Here is a 23,325-nt window from a genome sequence, read left to right as displayed (position 1 = left end):
GGCCTATTTTATATTTTACCGTAAACTGCAGTAGATCCGAATTACGAGGTGAACGATATTTAGATATTTGATACAAATCTTTTCTTTATACTTAAATAGTGTATTCTTAAAAAATAATGAATATATAGATTTGAAAGAAAAAAAATGAGAAAGAGTTCAAGTATAATTGCATTAGATAAAAGAGTGTCAAGCCATTCAGGCGCTATTATACACCATCTACTTAACCTAACTTATCTATTAGTGTTAAAGCATAATCAGATATAAAGTCTTTGACACTCAATTAACGCTTTGTTTTTGTATCATATGGCTACTTAAATTTTTTTTAATAGGAAAACAAAAAGAAATTTTCTCCGAGCGCTGAATTAATTTTGGCCAAAAAATGAAATCTTCTAAACACTTTTAACATTATTAGACTTAATTTTGCTAAAATTTATTATTTGTATAGATCATATTCAAAGAAATATCAAATATAAGTTTAATTATTTTTTAAGAAAATGGGTAGTTTCACGAAAGGCATTTGAACTTAATTTAGTGAACCGCATTTTTTTCTGGTTAATTGGTTAAACTACATTTGTATGGTATATATTTCAAAGAATTTCAATTTTCTACCACGTAGTTTTTAAAATATCAAGACTACGTGGTAGAAAATTGAAATTCTTTCAAATATATGCCATATAAATAAAGTTTAACTTATTAACTAGCAAAAAATATGCAGTTCACTAAATTAAGTTCAAATGCATTTTGTAAAACTACCCCTTTAAAGGGGGGAGGCGGATGTGCCACTTTCTAAAACCAAAACTAAAAGTCAAAGGAACTCAACTAAAAAAAGAGTTACAGGTCTGAGATTTTGCATGGCAGTTGCTTTACAGTGAAGAAACGGCGGCGCATCCGCCGAAAACCACCGATAAATTGCAAAAAAAATCGGCGGGAAACGGCGGTTTTCGGCGGTTACGCCGCCGTTTCTTCACAGTTCCATATTGTACCTCTATAAAGCAACTGCCATGCAAAATCTCAGACCTGTAACTCTTTTTTTAGTTGAGTTCCTTTGTTGACTTTTAGTTTTGGTTTCAAAAAGTGGCACATCCGCCTCCCCCCTTTGAAAATTCATTGAAAAACATTTAATAAAAGGTATGTAACCCAATTAACATTATTAGACCTAATTTTGCTAAAATCTATTATTTGTATAGATCATATTTAAAGAAATATTAAATATAAGTATTATTAAGAAAATTAAAATTTGAAAATTTATTGAAAACATTTATGAAACCAACTAAAAGGTGTATGAAAATACGATTAATATGTTCTTTAATAAAATTTTAACAAAAGGTTCTATTTTTATATAAAAGCATTATGCAATCAATATCTTAATATTAAAATCTTTATAAAAATGCACTAAAAAATGTAAAATCATCTTGCAAGAAGTTATATAAATGAAATAAGTTCTGCATTATTAAGAACCAAAATATTCTAATATCAATTCATCTATCTAGGGCCTAATCAAATAATATGATGTCTGTTTGTTTCTAGTTTGATTAAGTTATTAAAGTTCTTGGATACAATTTTTCTTGGTACGTTGATACGTTTTATTGGATATTGTCCCTTTAGTGATAACGCCTCTTGAGGGGCGTTTTGTCGTATTTATTCCTATTTCTAGCACCTGCGGAAGCTCTATCCCTGTAGGGCAATCAGCTAACCTAACTTAACCTAACCTAACCTAAAATAAAACTATCAAAAGCTACTGTGAAAATACGATGAAGCGCTCCTTAAGAGGCGTTGTCATGAAAGGGACTATACCCGTTTCATTTCTTGAAAGGTATGTTAAACTCTAAATCTAGTAGAAAAATTGCCATTAATAGAGAAAACTTTATTTTGATTCTTTTTTCTTTAAAACGTCAAATAGGGGCTAGTGGTATATTATTCACCCTTCCTAATGAACAAAGCCAAGTAGTATGTAAAGCAGTAACATAATAATGGCAACTATAGTATGGAGTAAGATGTGTTTTATATTTGAAAATAATTGGATTACTATGTAATTAGATCTACCATAGTTGAGACAACACCCGCACATTCAAATTTAATTTTTAATAGTTATTTCTTTTATCGTATTATAAACGGCTTTCCGCGGATATAGAATGTACAATTATAAGATTAAAACCAGTTTTTTAGCCCCTAGGTGCCGTAGGCACGGGCTAAAAAAACTGGTTTTAATCTTATGATTGTACATTTTTATATTCGTAGAAAGCTGGATATAATGCGATGCTAGACATAGTTTTTTCTTATGGATGAGAACCGGTTCCTATCCACCGGATTCGAATGAATACGAGAAAAGAACAAGGGATCAAGGAATAGTCATAGCTATTATTCAATAAGAAATCAGCCAGCCAAAGTTATATAAAAATCCCCTCTGTGCATATATTTATGGTCCATGTGTATTTTATTCCAGGGATCTCAAGGGAAAACACAATAGCCAATAAATTGATTTGCATATCCAACGATGATACATAAAAGTACCGTTTCTGCAAATTACAATTAATGGTTGAAACGTTTAGACCAATCAAAATTCACTGGAAGTCCTCAACATTGTTAAGTCAACGAATAAGAAAAGAATAGGCCAAGGAGTTAAAGAATTAACAACAGATTTTTTAACAAATTTAATTTTTCCATTATTTTTCCTAGATTACTCAATTTAAAATTTGAAAACATATGTCTGTACATAATTACAAATATAGCTAAGATGATTATATGTGCATACAATAAAGCTAAATAAAAAATAGCAATCTGCAAAAACAGAAGAACACCTTTTCTAACTAACATTAAATACAAAAAAACAATAATATTTGCTAGAGTTTTTTGATTTACCAAAAATGATTAAGTTTTACAATAGTTGTTTCGTCCCTATCCTCTAGGGGGAGGACAGATTTATCAGGAAAATAGCTTATTACCACCCCCAAGACATGTATAAACCTACCCTGAAAAGAATAAATCATTAGGACAAGCCATTTCCGAGATCTTTAGCTACAGGCATAAACCCCTTACTACTTTATATTATAGGATAATTTGCTTCGTCCCTAGCCTCAAGGGGATGGCAAAGGAGGTCAGGAAATGGCCTATACCCACCCAAAGACATTTATAAAGCTTCCCTGAAAAGTAATATCTTATCGGTAAAGCAGTTTCTGAGATATTTAGCTTCCAGTTGTATTTTGAGAACGTTAATAATGCGAACAGGGTCTTGTGATTCACTACCGACCCAAAATAAGATATTACAAAAATTAGCAACATATGTTCAAAAATACCCTCAACACTATTTGTTTAAATTTTTACAGTTGCAATTTTAAACAGATAATTGTTTGGGTCCTTTATCCATCTTTTTTTGTACTAGCGGCTATACCCCTAGAGGCCTCTAAATAGTCCTTGAGGGAGGATGGGGTGAGGCACTCCTCACACTTTCAATTGCAGCTTTTTTTTTAAATAAGTCCAATCAGGGGGGTTATTTTTCTCTTAGGAGGGTAGTGGTACCCTCTCGCAAAATAGTTATAAACTTCCCAGGGCCTATGAGATGCTACCCTGTAAAGGAGAACCATATAAATTATATGATAAGAGAGATCTTTTGTTACACACTGAGAGACAGAGATCATTTTACTTTGATATAATGATGTAAACTAAAGCTTGAGAAATTGAAAGAAAATTTATCTTTTTGGTACTCTTGGGACAAAAGTCATAAGATCTAATGGACACCTATTGAACAAGGGACCTAAAGGGACAAAAGACCTGCTGGGACAACAGACCTAATAAGACATAAAAAGTTCTACGGGGATTTTCATGGGTTTCGTCCATACAATTATTTTAAAAGTTTTTTGTTTGAAGCTTAAGATCTCAATAAATACAGAACTGATAGGGTTCTCTATTTTAAGTGGGCTTCACATTTGTCCTATGACGGTTAAGGCTATTATATTTTTTGTCTTGAGGTGGTTTTAAGCAATTTTCTAGCCCCTCTCGGCAACTTCGAATACTGAATTCAGAAAGTACTAGAAATCTTCCTTTTTAAAGAAAAATATCTTCACTACATGTTGTTTTATATCAACACCTCTCATAATTATCTATATCTGAATATGGGCAGTCTGATTTGAACTCAGAAAACCAAAACCCAAAACCATTTTCAGAAGCAGCCAAACCATTGATTAATTCAACCATTCCCTCCCCCAAAACCCATAATCAAAAATTATCTCATTATAAACTAATTAATACATATATAACAGGGTCTGTAGACGTTTTATAAAAATCTATGAATATTTTATGGATAAATTTTTGGAAAGAAAAAACTGGTGAACTAGCTTTTAGATTGTACAAATGCAAATTTAAAACAATGGGGTAAGGATTGAGTGGTGAAAAATATGAGGGTAGGCAGGGATGGCAAAATAAAAACCACGTGGTTTTAATCAAGTGGTTTAAACCAAAAAAAAAGCTAAAAAAACCAAAAAAAACAAGGTGGGATGGTTTTTTTAATACAAAGGCCTATCTTTCCAGTTATATCCTTATAATAAAGTAACAGGATGTTTGTATGTGTGTTTGTATGTTTGTACCAAAGGATCTCGCTAACCGCTAAACCGATTGGGTTCTCCTTAACAGGGTAGCTTCTCATAGGTCCCGGGAAGGTTTATAACTATTTTTTTGGGGGGTGGGACACCCCCAACCCCCCTCCGAAAAAATTTTTTAAACTTTTTAACTAAATTTAAAAAAAAAATGTTCGACCCCCCCAAAAAAATTTTTTTTTACTTTTTCTTACAAAATAGGTATAAAATAAAAAATTCAATCATTAAATTCGACTCTCTCCTCCTCAAGTGCCCCTAGAGGCCTCTAGGGACCTAGCCGCTAGTCTTTTTATAATGTAAAAAATACAGTCAAAAACATAAATACCTAATTCAAAATTCTTTTAATAGTTTAAATCTTTATACTAAAGGGGTAGTTTCACGAAATGCATTTGAACTTAATTTAGTCAACCGCATATTTTTTCTTTGTTAATGGGGTAAACTACATTTAAATAGCATATATTTGAAATAAATTCAATTTTCTACCACGTAGTTTTTAAAATATCAAGACCTGAAAATTGTCTTTTTGTGATATATGCAATTTAAAAAGACGATTTTTAAGTCTTGATATTTCAAAAACTATGTGGTAGAAAATTTAAATTTTTTCAAATATATGCCATATAAATGTAGTTTAACCATTTAACCAGGATAAAATATGCGGTTCACTAAATTAAGTTCAAATGCATTTCGTGAAACTACCCCTTTATACTAAATTAGAATACTTTAATTTGGATATTATTAAAAAAAACAAAAAAATTATAAAAACCAAAAAAACCTGGTTTTTATTAATAAAAACCAATAAAAACCGGTTTAAACCAAATAAACCACACTGGTTTGATCTTTTTTAAAAAAACCTGGTTTTTTCCCATCTCTGAGAGTAGGTAAAGATATCTTTCCCCTTATAAAATTTTATGTTTGTAAAGTCTTGATAAGTTTTGTTTTAAAGGAATTTTAACCCATCTAGCCTTCAAGTTCTTACCCTATGTCCTTTTTATTCTTAATCATGAAAGCAAAACTTTTTTAATTTAGAGTATGTCCGTCCACTAAACTTTAAAATTTCTTTAATAGATACAGATGATTGACAATGCACAATTGTCTGATATGCAAATTGCAAATGTATTTATTTTTTGGATATTACACCAAATTATCATGTTCTTGAATAAAGTGAAACTTGTAACTGGCTAAAACAACGAACCCCCATCCACCCCCTTTACCCAATAACTTCCTCTCCTACTGGATGAACGAACTGATAAACGAATAAATATTAATGATATGAACTTTTCTCTCCTTTTTTATCCTACCAAAATTTTAGAGCTATTCATTAATGATCTTATAAACTTGTATGGATCAATTTTTGCTCCCCACATACTGTGTGTTATGATTCTAGATAAATTAACTATATTCTAAGGGCAAAAAGTGGTCTACAGGGTTGGTTAGGGTTCAGGAATAGTGTTAGATATATTGGAAAAGAATTAGTCGATCAAAGCCGATAAAAATGAACAAGAATAAAAAAAAAACATCAAAAAAAGGAGAAACGAAACAGACAAAACGAGTTACAGAGTAGATGTTAAAGAAAGTAAGACTATGTAAAACCTTTTAAAAGGACCGACGTACCAAGTAAGTGGTTTGCTGGATGCTCTATGAACAGGGTATCTTATATAGCAGCCAAGAAAATCATATTTCCCCATAGCTTTACGGACGAACTGAGGTACTTATTGACCAAGGCGAGTAGTTATGTTATAAGCCCAGCAATAATCATTTATTTTACAGAACCCTTATCTCTATGAATGTTTAACCAAAGTTTTTATATTAAATCCCATCTTAATTGATTATTTAGAAGACCTTATATAATAAATTGATGAGGGGTTATAGATTAATTTTTCCTAACCAAGAGTTTACACGACTAGAAGGGATGGTTCCTCTTTATAAATATTTTATGATTTTGTTGTTATCTATAAGAATAAATTTATTATTACTTGGATTTTTCACCCGATTATAATGTACTCTAATAAAGTGAAACTCATAGCTGGCTAAAATATTAATACCTTCCCCAAACACCCCCTTTACTCCAACCCCTACTCTCCAAATGGATGAACAAACAGACCAATGAATGATGCCCACGTTGGCAACCTAAATTGACAACAGTTATTTCCCCCCTGTCATAATATCTACGTGTCCTTTCTGTAAAAGTTATCGACCTTTTAAGAACCAAAACTTTTCATATTTTTCTGATCCCTAATATATAACTTACTGATAGCTTAGGGTTAAGTATGAGTACATAAAGTTTAAAATCATTTTTCAATGCAAAAAGCAACAGCTTTTAAAATTAATGAATGACTCTTTAAAGCTATAGACTACGGATTCAAATAAATTTTGATATATTATCATTTAAGAGCTATTTTTTTCTTCAACTTATTATTACCAACTTTTAAATCCAATGGTAAAAAATTCCTACTTTTGCGGACAACCAACCATTTGCATTGAAGCAATTACCGTGAATAGTTATTAGTTGCGTCTGTTTTGAGCATAAGCATTCCCCTATTTAGTAAATTATTGTCGTCTATCTGAAATTGCAGCAGTAGATATTACTTGTTTCGAGCAGATTTTTTTTATCAAAACCCTTTTCTTTACTATTAAAAAATGACACGAAATCTTGAGATCCTTTAATATAAAAAATATCAATATCTTTTTAAAATAAGCACAATTAGAATTAATTTCCTTGTGTCTGTATAATCTAAAAATTCTTGTGCACGCCATTCTATTTCCTCTGTGCTCCGGTGCATGATCGTCATGCAGAACCACTGACCGACCAATAATCCCAGCTCCGCCCATCAGCGGCAGGTTCGAGTCCGTGAAGAATCTGCGGGTGGAGGTGAGGTCGATCCTGCGGCCAGCGACTGCCAGGTTGGAGTGCTTGTTCTCCAGGTCTCCAACTTCACATCTGGAGGGTGACTTTGTGTTCAGGCAGTTCTTGTACACACTGAAATAAAAAAGATAATCTATAAATTTTCATTCAAACAATTTTTAGGGTTAAATGTACAGTGAATGAGCGTTGACAACCCCCCCCCCCCCCATTACACTGACACTTAAACAACATAATATAACAAAATAATAAAAAGGGTTCAAAATAATTTGTTTTCATTGAATTTTGCATTGTTGGCAAAATAGTTTTAATCAGATAATAATTTTCCCTATTTTCTTCTACAAGTAAGATATTTTTTTTAAATAAATGAGCAACGACATTATCTAGTGTAATTGATGTAATTGTGGTATTCGGCAACCGTGAGCCATGCCTATGGCAACCCTGACCGGGGTTCGGGGAAGGGCCAAAGGCCCTCCCCCGAGTCCTGGGGAAGGGGTCTGCCGACCCCCTCCCTATGCCTAAAATTAATGATTGATTCTGACAGCCTTATTATGGTTAAGCTGTATTGTTAATTCCCCCCACCCTTTCCAGGGATGGGGGATCATTATTGCCCAAACTGACTATTGTATATGTATTATATTGCTTTTATTTATGATTATTTATTCCTATCTGTGTAGTTATTGTTTGTTGTATATAACGTTAGTAATCCTTAGACCTTCAATAAAGGAACAACTGAATAGACTCTGTTTATTATTTAGTGATTGCTAGAGAAGCGTAGCTTCTCTATAGTATAGGTGTCCACGTCTGTTCACACTGCCGTAGTCATTTGAACTCTGGTGTCTGCCATTTATCCTAGGCGGATACCACATAATATTACTTCAATTACTTCCAATTACATGTAACATGTGGGTACTTCGTTTACCAGATTAAAAGAAGATTAAGTTTCGATTGAAATATCACTATCCATGTTCATATGAGAAATTCAGTAAGTATTTCCATAAAATCACTAAATTTCTCATTCAATAGTTATTTTTTACAAAGGTATCTTTAAATTCTTTATATTCATAAACTATTTTTTTATAGATCTAACGGGGGGAATGATATACAGGCCTCCTTTATTTATGGACTAGCTTTATAATTCTGTTTTAAAATGTCAAAATTCCTAAATTTTGCAGCTTTAATATACAGCATGACCCTCGAAAAAGTATTTTTAAGCATCTGCAGCCCTTATTTCTCAATGAATTATAAAAAAATGCATATGGCCTTGTTCTCCATAGTATTCCACATAAGTAGATATAAAAATATTTTTTTTACCTCCATTAACACCGGAGATTTTTAAAGCTAAAGTTTTGAAAAAGTGACTGAGGAAAAAGTAACTTTTAACATGAAACGACTTTTTTAGCAAAATTAAGGTAGAAGTCCTTTCATTTTTGTTACTAGCAGAAACTTTATACAGAAATGAAATAAAAAATTTAGTTTTTAAGTAAAAAGCATTTTTTTACACATATTTTTTGAGTCTTTTTAGTTTAATGATATTTTGAAAAACTTACTTATTAGGCAAATTTTTTTAAGATTAAAAAACCAAATAAATCTTTATGAATATAGCAGGAAAATTGTTTTTGTTTCACAATCCTAACTTTAATAACAAAAAAGTTATGAAGAAAATAAAATTAAAACATAATGATTTTTTTGTCTAAAAAGCTTAATTAACCCCCTATTAAATTATTGAGATGTCAGAAAAGTAGGCGGAGCAACTGTCATAATTAATCCTTTTCTCAAATAAGGGTTAATAAATAACTTAAAATTTGCAAATTATCAATTCATTCAGTAGTATTTTTTGCCATTAAAAATTTATATTTTTTGTTGGAATAAAAAAGAAATAATTAGTTAACTTGTTTTTCTTTGTGTCTCATTATTCAGTTGCCAGAAAAACATAATATAACCACCAAAAAAATAAGAGAAACAAAAAAAAATTCTTTTTCTCAGTCACTTTTTCAAAACTTTAGCTCTAAAAATCTCCGGTGTTAATGGAGGTAAAAAAAATATTTTCATATCTACTTATGTGGAATACTATGGAGAACAAGGACATATGCATTTTTTTAAAATTCATTGAGAAATAAGGGCTGCAGATGCTTAAAAATACTTTTTCGAGGGTCATGCTGTATATTTTTCAGTAATTTCTGAAAAATGTCTTTTAAATATATACTTGTATGTTAATTGTGTGAAAATTTAAATACTTATAAACTTTACTTTCATGATTTTTATAAAATTAATTTTTACAAGTCAAAAGATTTGGTCTTATATAAAAATGAAATCAACTGCTTAAAGTAAAAAGGTCTTTCTTGAGATAATATAAGTAATAAGTATAATATACAACATAAGCATAACATTTTCATAAGCACTGGTTCTACTAAGAAATGCTCTTTTTGTAATACATTTTGAATTTCCTTCTTATTTCAATATTTTTAGTTTATACTAGCGCAATTACTCTACAACCAGGTTAGTCCAGTAAGCCCGTTGTTAAAATTAGTCTATAAGAATAAATGTCCGCAAAAAAGTAAATCCCTGTGACTTTTAAAGTGTTTGCAGGGATCTAAAGGGACAGGACACTGGCCGATAAATTGATGTATATCCTCAATGATAATACAAAAAAAACATTCTTTTGATTACATTTAGTGGTTAAAACGTTTGAACACTCAACTCAATTAACTTATCAAAATTGACCCAAAGTCCCCAAAGTTGTTGAGTCAACGAATAAAAAAAAAGTCAATGCAAGACTTTGGGGACTAGTGTAATAAACAGACCATTGTCCCCTCTTTTTCTGAAATGTGTGATATAACTGAAGTATCTTTTTATGATAAAATGAATGAAAATATACTTTTTAAAATTGCACTTACAACAAAGCTGATAATTTGTAAAATACAAAAAACGTGCATATTCGTAGTAGATATTGTAATCAAAGGCTAATCTGTCCCAGCAAGAGAAAAACTATCAAGCAATACAGTAAAAGATTTAAGATTATATGATTAATTTTGCTACAATGCAATGCGTTTTTTAAACATAGATAACATGTATTTTACCAAGCTCAATTAGGACTTTAAGACAAAGGTCGTGCTATCAAAGAATTGGTTGTCTGATGCGTGTTACGTAACCTAATACCCCGATATAAAAGGAGATAATTGGCTCTCTTAGTTATCCTGAGTTTTTGGACCTGACGTTTTGGACATCAGCCTCGCCCGTATGTGAATGTTAATAGGTGAGATTTACATCCTCAAACTTTAAGAATTTTTGATAAAAAAATGATTTATCTAAAATTTGTTGTAATGTAATGGCAGCTAAGCATATCTCCCACAGTTAAATACCTCTTTATCAAGACCCTATAAATAACAGATTTAAACCATGGTGTTCATAAAAACACGTTTATTTTTAAGTAAATGATTGCAAATCTGTATATGATCTGTGAGAAAAGTCAGGAAGGGAGGGGACAATGGGCTGTTTATCTATCTATAGTCCCCAAAGTTTTATAATAACGTTTTCTTGTTCTTTGGTTTAACAACTTTGAGGACTTTTATGAATTTTTTTGGTTGTTGATTTTACAAATGTATCAAACACTTATTGTTATCTACAGCAGGGGTATTTTTGTTCAATCATCAATGGGAATGTATCACAATTTATCGGCGATTGTCTTCTTCCTTGAGATTCTTAAAGAAAAGTGCTTCATTATCAAGTCAGTTAAAACTAAATTTTTTAAACATTTGAATATCCAAAATTCATTAAAATAAGAATAATGATTATATCTATTCAAACACCATTTTATTATCTTTGTGAAAAAATAGAATATTTTTATTTATTAAATCTACATATATTTATGTTACAAAAAAGACATTAAAAGTAATTAAGTATTACTAGAAATTATAGTTGTTAGATGTTGTTATGATGTAAAACAAGGATGAAATTGTGCAAAAGTCATAACAATTAAAACTACAAGCTAAATTGGTGATTTCCCTAAGAATGCCTTTTGAGCATTTACGCCCAAACCTTATTTTAGAAAAATAAAAATCAAGGAGTTTATTTTTTCCTTTGGTGCACTAACCAAACGGGACTACCCAGTACCAAATTTAACCTAACCTATCCTAAAAAAAATACCTTTCCCTCATTTTTTATTTGACAAAAGGAGGATGGGTTGTGTGCTAGACGAGACAATTTGAGGGAATTTACTCAAAATAAAACAGCGAAATAAAGTACCAGAAAAAGAAAATTGAAGATGGATAGAATGAGTTGGAGAGCCATGTTCTTAGATATACAAACAAAAAGATTAATCAAAGAGTAGCTGCACTACTAAAGAGGTGTTAATGAAGTTTTAAATGGTTGTTATGCAGCACGAGACTAAGTTTAGACGTTAGACGAGTTGTTAAGTTGATAACAAATTTACATTTCCAAGATTTGTACAGTATGTATGTTACTAAGAAAATTATTTGAATCCATATATTCTACAGCATTCAATGATGCACAATGATGTCCTCAGATAAAAATAGCAGGATCTATGTCTGTTTGTACCGAATTGTCTTGCTAACCGCTCGAGCGTTATGGTTCTCCTTTACAATGTTGCTTCCTATAGGACCTCAATTGAGTCCATGTCCCTAGAGCCCTCTAGGGGCGTAACCGATAGTAATACAATGAAACAATACAAAATTGGTTAAGCCAAACTAGTTTCTTAGATGCAATATTCTTTGTGATAACCTCAAATTAATGTTTAAAGTACACAACAATAGTTGCTGTACAAATCTTATAATAGGTCTTAGCAATCATTATGACTAGAGTTAAATGTCAAAATTTTAAATTATTTCCTTGTTTAAGAATAAGCAATGTATGTATGTTTATTTTGTGTATAATTTTTTCTTTTTGAACTTTCGTTTTTACATCTTCAACAGACAGTTGTTAGTTCTGGGCAGGTTTAAGTCTATTTTCGCGTAAAATAACTGTATTGGTTAGACAATAGACTAACACGATACTATACGATAGTATGTATTTTATAGTAAATAATTTATCATATTTTCATGAAAAAGAATTAATTTCAGTTCTAGGGGTGCAAAGCCATAAGTTTAAATTTGCACACGTAACAGAAATATGGACATACATAGATTTTAAAATCTTAATTTTATCTCCTTTAATAAGTAATCATTTGATAATTCAATTAAAAGATATGCATTGGTACGAAACCGAAAAATTCGTGGATAAGTTTATTCAGAGGAATGACCCTGCCTGTATTGACGAGAATATTATTTGCTCTATTTCTCAGAGTTTTTATTCCTATTCAATATTGCAATAAGGTATTCAATCATGTCTGTAAAAATGGACATAGAATTTACGTGGATATTATGACAGGGAAAAAATTGTCAATTTAGGTTGCTAACATGGACATTTTGGTCAGTTCTGTCATCTAGTAGGAGGGGAAAGGATGGGGTAAAGAGGGTAAATGGTGGGATCGTTATTTTAGCAAGCTTCAAGTTTCACTTTATTATAGTATATGAAAATCTGGTGTAGTATCCAAGTAATAATAAATCTATTTCTGCATAATGACTTTATATTTGATAACCAAAATCAACCCTTAAACAAAAACAAAATCCATTGAATGTTATCATTTGATTTTGAATTTTTAAACGAAGTATTAGCATGAAGAATATTACATCAAATTAATTCAAAAACCCAGACTCAAATTAAAGGAATAGTTTTATCCAGAGATCTAAAGGGACAAGACAATGGTCGACAAATTGATGTACATTCCCAATAATGTAACACAAAATCACCCCTTCTGTAGATTACAATTAGTGGTTGAAACGTTTAGACACTCAACTAAATGAACCAACCAATCAAAATTCAAAAATAGTCCATGAGGATGTTAAGTCGAAAAGATTATTTTAAGACTTTGGGGACTAATGTAATAAACTTCCGAATGTCTCCTCTCTTTCTGAGTTTTAATCACAATTTTAATTACATATTTAAATATTTTTGCAGAGGTGCTAAAACTCCATTGCAATGATGGCACGTTCAGTGGCAATGCTTTAAACACACAATTCTTTCTATGACTGTATTGTTAATCACGATGGTATAGTATAAAATTTAATATAATTAAAAGTCAAAATCCTACTTTAAATAATCCTATCTATAACCTAGCTTTTAAGAATGGATACTTTATTACTTTTTAAAAAGTGAAACCCTTAGCTGGCTAAAATAACTATTACCCCTACCCACTTCCTTGACCTCATCCCCTCCCCTCAACCAATGAATGGTGATCATGTTAGCAACCTAAATTGACGAAAATTTTTCCCCCTGTCATAGCATCCACGCATATTTTAAGTTGGATAAAAAGAGTTTCAACAAATCATTGCGGGACTTTTGGCATGTTAACCACATGTACTGGGAGTTAAAAATTTTGTCCTCTACAATCTCAATGTGTAAAACAAAACAATGGTTTGTAAGTTGTAAAGACTAATTGTAGCCCGTGCAATCTATAGGGTATCTAGCCATAGAATACGATAGGTAGACAATCTATAGGGTATCTAGTCATAGACTACAATAGTTAGACAATCTATAGGGTATCTAGCCATAGAATATGATAGGTAGACAATACATAGGGTATCTAGCCATAGAATAGGATAGTTAGACAATCTATAGGGTATCTAGTCGTAGAATATGATAGTTAGGCAATAAATAGGGTATCTAGTCATAGAATACGATAGTTAGCAATATATAGGGTATATAGCCATAGAATACGATAGTTAGACAATCTATAGGGTATATGGCCATATAACACGATATTTAGACAATCTATAGGCTATCTAGCCATAGAATACGATAGTAACCACAGGCCTTCGGTCCCCCTCGGTTAAAAAACTGGTTTTAATCTTATTATTTTCGTTTGATATCCGCGAAAATCTGTCTATAATACAATGCGATAAATAACTAATTCATTTCCGTTTTATTTTTGCGAAGTTGGTAAAACATAAACCAATTAATCATAATTGTTTTACAATAGGTATACACTTCAACTGTTGTATAATTAAAACATTAAAATAAACAAATAAATTAGAGAGTAAAACAAATAAACACAAAAGTTGTTAATGCAAGTTCATTGTTTTGCTCTAATATGATTGAGGTAAGCTATTGGTATGTTTGTCTGACTGCTTTTAATATAAATAGATTTTACTGGGATAGGGGGTGAAGGGGGGGGGGGGTAATAGAGGATAGCTTAATAGATAAAATGTTTGTTTATAGACTTAACATAAGTTTTACGGTGTTGCTTCATAAGACCTACACTCATAAGACCTAATTGATAGAAGACATACACTCATTAGACCTAATGTGACATAAGACCTACATTCATAAGACCTAATGTGACATAAGACCTACATTCATAAAAACTAATGTGACATAAGACCTACATTCATAAGACCTAATGTGACAGAAGACCTACATTCATAAGAACTAATGTGACATAAGACCTACATTCATAAGACCTAATGTGACAGAAGACCTACATTCATAAGAACTAATGTGACATAAGACCTACATTCATAAGACCTAATGTGACAGAAGACCTACATTAATAAGAACTAATGTGACATAAGACCTAATATGACATAAAACCTACTGACATAAGACCTTCAATCATAAGACCTAACCGCTGAACCGATATAGAACTCCTTTACAGTGTAGCTTCTCACTCTCAAGGTTTATAGCTTCATCCACCCTCCCAATAGAAATCGCCACCTTTTTAAAAAAAAACTTCAATTGAAAGTGGGGAGTTAAGTCGGCTATTTCTTCCTATCAGCATAGTGTATAGTAAAATAACATGAAATTTGTTGATTAAAATACCAAAGACTTATTTACAAAATAATAAAACTTCCTAAAGCAAAATTAAAACAATTTGAAAAGTCATAAAATGTAATTTGTTGACCAATTAAAAATGTTAAATTTTCATAATTGCATGTTAACTCTCAATTTGTGTTTTGAAAATGCATAAAAGACGGCGTGGCTTAAAAATATAGATTTACACGCATAAAAAGGATACAACTTGAAGCGAAAAAAAACAGAAGATACTATCACCTTTTACAACCCTTCTCCCCAATCCGATTTTTCTAAAACTTATACTCAATGGGCAGCTTTCTCCATATGGGACCTTTCACGGGCCCTACTTAACCGAACCTATCTAAACAAACATTAAATTAGCATTTAGGGGAAGGAGGCGGATGCTAGGAAAATAGCTTAAAACCACCCCAAGTTATCCATAAATTATGACTGAAAGCACAACAAATTCGCTTTAGCAATTTCCGAGATATTTTCAGATAAAAAAATGGCAAACATTATTTAATAGTTGTGGAAGAGCTTTTGTACGGCAAGTGTTTGAGAAAAATGTGCAGTGCAATAAAAATCAGTGTCGGCCATATAGCAATAACATGCACTTTAACATCTTTTTTTCGGCACTCTTGCAATAAAAGCAGGGGTGTCAAAATATTTTTCCAGTATGTCTTCTATCCGATTAATATCCGTTGGATTAGAACCTATTCTCAGCCATACTGAAAAAACATGTATAACAACTTATTACAGATACTTTTCCACAAATAATAAAATAAATAATAGAATTAATACAAATTGTGTTAGCCTGGGCCTTCGATACTTTTTATAATGCTATTCTTTTTCTTTTGGAACTTATGAGTGACAAAATATTAAAATAAAGAAAAACCCTTCCTGTTCAAGAAGAAAGATGTTTATGTTTATTTGATTTGTTCGTTTTAATGATTTTAAGAAAGTATTGAGCTAATTCAAAGTTGTTTTTATACCTATGTATTACTTCTTTAAAAATTTAAAACTTCAAATAGGATAAGAAAATATTTAAAATATTACACTTTTTCGTAAAGCTGATAATTGCTGCAAATTTTAAGTTGGTCAATATAAACGCCAAATATAATTGAGTATAATTCTATGTGTCATTGGAGTATACAACCATAAAATACAACTTCACTTTTAGGCATGCAAACTATTTTTAAACGATCTTATCAAACCCCATTTTTAAGTCATTAAAAAGGGTTTTCATAATATCTAAAAAAAATTGTAACCATTTATGTTAAACTTCTTGTTTTTCATTCTCGAAAAAAACATACCTGTAAAACAAAATTATGTTATTTTTATGTTTTAATATCTAAGGTTTTAATTGATTCATTGAAAACAAGGATAGTAAAATCCAGAATGAAAGGAGACTGTTTATTACATTAGTCCTCAAAGTTTTCAATATTGTTTCATTGTTTATTGGCTTAACAACTTTGGGGACTTTAGAATTTTGATTGATTGATTCATAAATTTGATTGCCCAAGCATTTAAACCACTAATTCTAATCTACAAAAGGGATAAATTTGTGTATCATCATTGGAGATGTACATCAATTTATCGGCCAAACCCTGCATTCATATGTACAAAAATAGTAGAATAACAGACTTACAAATTAAATTAAAGAGTATCTTCGGTGCTATAAATATATTTACAGCAAAATATTCGAATTTGCAATAAAAAATCCGCGAGCATTTTTCGGCAATTGTAAATGTTAGTTTGCAAAATCTTTACATATCTATGCAGCAACTGTAAAATAGATCTTTTCAGGCCAATTTAACCATTTTTAACCACCTCTTTCAAATGCCTATTTTTTTGGAAACCGAAAAAGAGGAAAAAGATATAGCTTTTTTATATGTATAGGCTTGTATATTATAAAAGGGTTATGCAATGTGCACCACTTTAAAAAAAAGTGCTTTTTAAAATTATAATAATATTTTTTTCAAATAAAGCTCAAAATATTGATCTGGTTTTGTTATTTTTTTATTCAACAACATAACATACAGAAAAGCGAAGACATACAAACATTAACAACAATAATTTTAAAAAGCAAAATATAAATATATCCCAAAATAATTCGATTAACATACTTCGATAGACATACTTGAATATATGTGTAGATGTTTCGCCTAAATTAACATACCCAATCAACCCAGTAATCTATTTCTAACGGTCTCTTTATTTTAAATTATTTTCAACCTACTAGATTACAACTGTATTATTGAGAATTGATAAATATTTACAAACAAACAAAACCAAGACAAACATACTAAGTAAATACTTAGATAATTACACTTAAATCAATCTTGTTGGCAAACAATGACAAGGTAGGTTGAATCAGGAAGGGTGGGGACATTGGGCTGTTTATTACACTAGTCCCCAAGGTTTTATAATAACGTTTTCTTATTCGTTGGCTTAATAACTTTGGGGACTTTTTTGTTAATTTTGATTTGTTGGTTCAACCAAATATTGTAACTTATAGAAGGAGTAACTTTGTGTTTCATCATTAGGGATGTACATCTACTTATCGGCCATTGTCTTATCCCTTTAGATCCTTGAGGTTGATAAGTCTGGATACATTGCTTTGGAATACTTTAAGAAGCAAAGCTACTCTATGACTCACATTATCCATGTGTCTGTACTAGCTTTTAGTTTTAGCATAATTTTTTTGCTGTTAATTAGCTGCATTTTTTGTGAAGATTTTTCTTACCGTAACGTATGAGATTATGAAATATTTTTTTTATGTCGGTACTACTTTTCATTTCTTATTTACATACCTTCTAATGAAGCTGAATTTTTAAAATTCCTACTTAGTAAGAAGTGATGTTTACCTGAAGAAAAAATCTTTTTAATAATTTCGGTACAACACATTTAAGACAATATTAAAAGAAGAAAAAATTGAGGGAATATAATTTTATTAAGAATGTCTAGTTTATGATTATAAAAAAAGTTAATTGATAATAAAATAAGTAATCGCTTTGCAATAAGTTAAAGGCAGAATTTTCCTTATTTTTCTCATTAACCAAGAAAGAGGAAATCCTAATAACGATAAAAACTCGGCAAAGTTGACTTTACTAAACTCCACGGAAGGGTTCATATAAACTAAATAAATAATTATGAAACAATGCTGACACTGTTGGTTTTTAAAATAAGATATTTTTATTGATATACTTTTTATAAACTCAAAGTCGAATGTTCCTAAAGCTTTATGGCTAGTATCTAGAAATTTTATTATCACTAACTTTTATTTATATTCGATTTTTAATCATCTTATTAAAAGTGTAATAAAATAGATTATCAGAACTATTATTCCTTTCTTAGAAAAGTCAACAAGAAACTGTGGCTGTTAATAATTGCAAAAAAGAATTTATGATTGTCTAATCGGTGCTTTGCCTTCATTATTGGACAACAAAAAGACTAAAGAGTGAGGGTTCTTTACAGAAACTAGATTTTAGTCATAAAATTGAATTAGGTAGAAAAGCAAAAATCAAACTAACAGCTTTTATTCCTGTTTATAAAATCTGATGTATAGATTAAAATTGCAGTTAAAACTATTATACAGTAATATAAAGATAATAGTAGTTAAAGGGATAATTTTAATTTTCTATGCTAGATTTAAAAGTAAGTACAGAATTTGGTACTTATTCAATGGAAGCTAAATTTATAACCTAAACTAGATTATAAAACGACTTATTTTACATTTTGCTGTTTTATTCTTTGTTACAAAGCTCCCTTTACAATCACCCTGAGACTTTGGCTTCTAGTCATGATGGGATTTTGATTATTTACAAATAATAATACCAGCCAGCATTTATGTTAGTTCAATGCTGCAAAAATCTTCCAATTCAAAAATTGAAAATCTTTAAATATTTCGAAAGTGCACTTTAAAAAAAGGGTGGGGGTAGGGGAAATCTACCCTCCACTTTTGATTAAATTTTAAATAGAAAAAGTAAAATAAAACTTCATTTTATTGGGAGTTTTTTAAAGTGATTTCTTTAGAAATGGTGGAGGTGCCCTCCCCTCCAAAAAAATAGTAATAAATCATGCTTCAATATAAAAAAGTCCAACGAATAGCAGAATCTTAAGCTACAGACAGATACAGAAAGAGAGAGAAACATCCTGTAACCTTCATACAAGGATAAATAAAACTGTTTATTCTTAAAACAATCACAAAGATAACAATTTATGGTTTATTTATTTATGAGTTTTAGGCAGAATTGTTTTTCTTTTGATGATATTGCCCTCATTAAAATTATGCTTATGGTTATCTAAAAAGCTAATAAAAATTCTTGGCATTAATGTGGGAACTTATTTTTGGTTTGTATTTGTTTTAGACTTGTCTTTGGAAGAATACAAACATATAGATAACATGGTTACTATAATGGATGTAGAATATACGTGGATATTATGACAGGGAAAAACTATCGTCAAATTAGGTAGCTAACATGGATCTGACCTCTATTATTGGTCAGTTTGTTCATCTAGCTGGAGGGGAAGAGATGGAGTGAAGAGTTTGGAAGAGGGAATCGTTATTTTAGCCCGCTTCAAGTTTCGTTTTATCAGATAAAATGGATATCTGGTGTAAGATCCAAGTAATAATATATCCATTATTTATTACTATAGTATCCTTTAAAACTAACATAAAATTAAGAATAATGTATAGTATATTTGTCTTCTTAAAATATATATAAAGTAACAAGAATATTAAGTTACTTCTAAAAGCTCTAGCATTTATGAAAATTGTTATTTTAGAAAACAAACATGTATATAGCAGATGCGCAACTTATTTATTGCAATTTTGTAGGCTTGCCCTTTATACCAAGCTTAAATTGTGAAAAGAGTTTTTAAAAATGACAATCTGCAAAGATAGAAATGCAGAATGCCGACAAATGTTATAAGCAGAATATGTTTCACACACCTTAGATATATTTCAATCTGTTTATTTATTTTTGGGGTCTATATTAATTTCCAAATATGCTTACATTAAAGTAACATGATGTATGTGTGTCTATATGTGTGTATTGTAGGATCTTGCTAACCGCTGAATCGATATTTTTACTTAACTTTTTAAAGGTCCTGAGAAGGTTTATTACTGTTTTTGTGGAGAGTACCCTCCCACCTAATCTATTTTTTTTTTTCTTTTCTTAAATGAAGTGCAATCTGCATTAACGAGTTAGTAAATACAAAACCCTTATCAACTATATTCATCTAAATTTCAGACATTTTGATGTTGTGAACATATACAATCTCGTTTTCATTGCATGCATTTTAAAATTTTATCACCATTTTAACAAAGATTTGCCAACAAAACAATAAATATTGGCAAAAAATTAAATGGCAGATTTTTTGCTAAATTTGCCACATTATATCGAATTTGGAGGCACGATTCTACCGTTCTTGATTCTTAAAATAGATGCAAAAAATTATTGATTTTTTTGCAGGTTTTATTATTTAAAAAAATAATTTCTGTATTAGGCTATGTTAATGAATTTTCGATATACTCTATTTATACGAACAAAAAAAGGAAAGATATGCTAGTTATGTATTGAGTTGTATTATAGAAAGATTTCCGCGGATATTGAAATGAAGATTAATGAAGGCTGAAGGCCCGGGCTAACAAAAATGATAATAATTGTTTGATCTTCATTCTAACATTCGTGGAAAACTGTCTGTAATACAAAAATATTTTCAGTTTGGCTGAGAACCAGTTCTAATCAAGCAGATATTAAACGGTTTCGAAGCTGTACTGGAAAGTTACTTGTTACATCAAGTAATTAGGTGCTATGACTAAAACCTATCACTTAACCTAACCTAACTTATGAACGAATTACTTTTCATTTTAAAACTTTTAGTTTTGCATTAAAAGACACAGCTATGATAGTAAAATGCGATGTCTTTTTGTATTTCGTTCACATCACTCAAAATTTTACTGTATTTATAAAAGAGAAGCCCTCCTATAATTAGGGTCCCTCCGTAAAAACAGTAAGATCTTTTTGTTAATTCAGGCATGTTTGAACAGTCCTAATGATTTCAAACTTGGCATGGTGATTCCTGTAGTAGTTACGACTTAGAAATCTATAATCGTTACCAGAATGTTCGTATGTTTATTTAAAACATGTTTATTTTAGCTTTTTTGACAACAAATTTTATGATCTTTTAAATACTAATTCCTATTACGACAAGGTACAATACTATACGCGTACGTACCATCTCTATAGTCAAGTCACAAAAAAGTATGTCCTTAAACAGTATCCTGTATGTAAGCAATTTGCATCAAATTCACAAACAATTTTGTTTAAACTTATACATTTATATTCTGCTTATTCATTTCTGACACTCTACAAGTCTTAATGTTCGTTTATCCTACAGATTCAGAGCTTCGTTTTTATGGATGTTGTCATCTTTGTTTTAATTATTCGAAGAATAATTTTCCTTAGTATGTATTTAACTTTAAAACAAAAAGGAACGTTTAAAAATAAATTTGAATAATTTACCTTATGCCTCAGAAAAAATGCAAAAATACTAGAAATAGAAATATCAATTATTCCTAAATATACAATGGATTTAATGTATATGGACATAGTTCTCATAGGAAGATCTAATGTAATGAAAAAAACAAGAGTATACATTTACAACATTTGAAAGATATGAAAGGTTTAAAAACACACACAAAATTGTATTGCATTATTTAATTTTGAATTGATCGTTTTTTATCCATTTTTATTCATGTTTCAATAGCAAAATTGCAAAAATACTTATTCTTAAAAGCCAATTTTAAAAATTGCCCCGGCAAAAGAGAAGATAGAATAAGTAACCATGGATAAGAGGGGTTGTTAAATTGACAATAATTAAACTTTTAAATAATTGAAATAGTTATAAACCTTCCCAGGACCTATGAGAAGCTACAGTGTAAAGGAGAACCATATCGAATCCGTGGTTAGCGAAATCCTTCGGTACACACAGTGACCCTTATACTTTATTGTAGGGACACAGATATCCTGTTACTTTATCATAAGGGTAGTCTTTATTGAACATTCTCCATATTTTTTGATTATTTACCGATGCCTTTCTTCCTTGAAGGCACACAAACCTTTTATTCTAAATGGTTGGAAATTAATGGCTCTATTCTTGAATAGGGGCATAAAAATGGTATTCCATCAGTGTATCCAAAAAATCAACATGCTACAGAATTATTTGTATATCTAGTCAACACATGTAACTTTTCTGTCAGCAAAATTAACCAGAATTTTATTCATTGCGAAAAATTGAATTTTTTAATCTACTAAAAATTCCAATATACTTGTTAAATATTAGTATTCCTTTTTATCATCGGTTTTTAGCTGAATATTTTTTAGCATTTTTGTTTGGTACTCGCATAAAAGAGCCTTTACGATATTATTGTTTATCTTAAATGAGTGCATTTGTGAGTAATAGATTGGGTGGCTTGGGAAGGAGGGAAGGGTAGAATAACCCCTACAGGGGCAGGGGGAGGGGGGGTATTTTACTGTACACATGTCATTGGGGTTAACGTTAATAGGTCCTAACTCATCTTACTCAGAGCCTAATGTATTGTAATGTACCTTCTTAAAGAGCGTACATAATGACAAATGGTTTCTAGAGTGGTAGATTGAGATTTTAAGTTTAAATATGACTTTAGGAACAGCCTATTCAGTATGGCTTCAAAAACCGATTAATATCCGCTAGATTAAAACCAGTTTTCAGCCAAACCTAAAAATGATGCAGAGCATCGTATTAAACAATTCTCTACGAATATTAAAATAAACATCATAAAATAAATGTCAATTTTTTTAGCTCGGGACTTCGGCACCTTGGGGTAACAAAACTGGTTTTAATCTTATAATTGTTAATTTAAATATCCGCGAAAAGCTTTCTATAATACGATGAGATTTACTTCTGTGATGTTGATATTCTATCAATAAAGATCTTGCTTAGTTTCCAAGACATTTGTATTTATTTAGAGGAGAAAGAAGC

General features: G+C 30.5%; 1 protein-coding gene across 6 annotated transcripts in view; it reads right to left on the bottom strand.

Moving 5' to 3' along the window:
- The window catches only part of Rsod (superoxide dismutase family protein Rsod), a 161,559-nt gene that overhangs the window by 3,625 nt on the left and 134,609 nt on the right, over positions 1-23,325 (bottom strand). For all 6 annotated transcript variants that reach the window (XR_013877096.1, XR_013877099.1, XR_013877105.1 and 3 more), the window contains one exon: positions 7,307-7,566. Coding sequence is in view for 1 of the 6 variants with exons in the window: in XM_080152001.1 (XP_080008127.1) it covers positions 7,307-7,566 (260 nt within the window). In the remaining 5 variants the exon portion in view is untranslated. The remainder of the gene's footprint in view (positions 1-7,306; positions 7,567-23,325) is intronic.

Source organism: Acartia tonsa, chromosome 1 (genome assembly GCF_053477335.1).
Source record: "Acartia tonsa isolate MP-2025a chromosome 1, ASM5347733v1, whole genome shotgun sequence".
NCBI classification, from domain to species: Eukaryota; Metazoa; Arthropoda; class Copepoda; order Calanoida; family Acartiidae; genus Acartia; species Acartia tonsa.
Note: the sequence above shows the minus strand (reverse complement) of the source record. Positions and strands in the feature narration are given on the sequence as shown.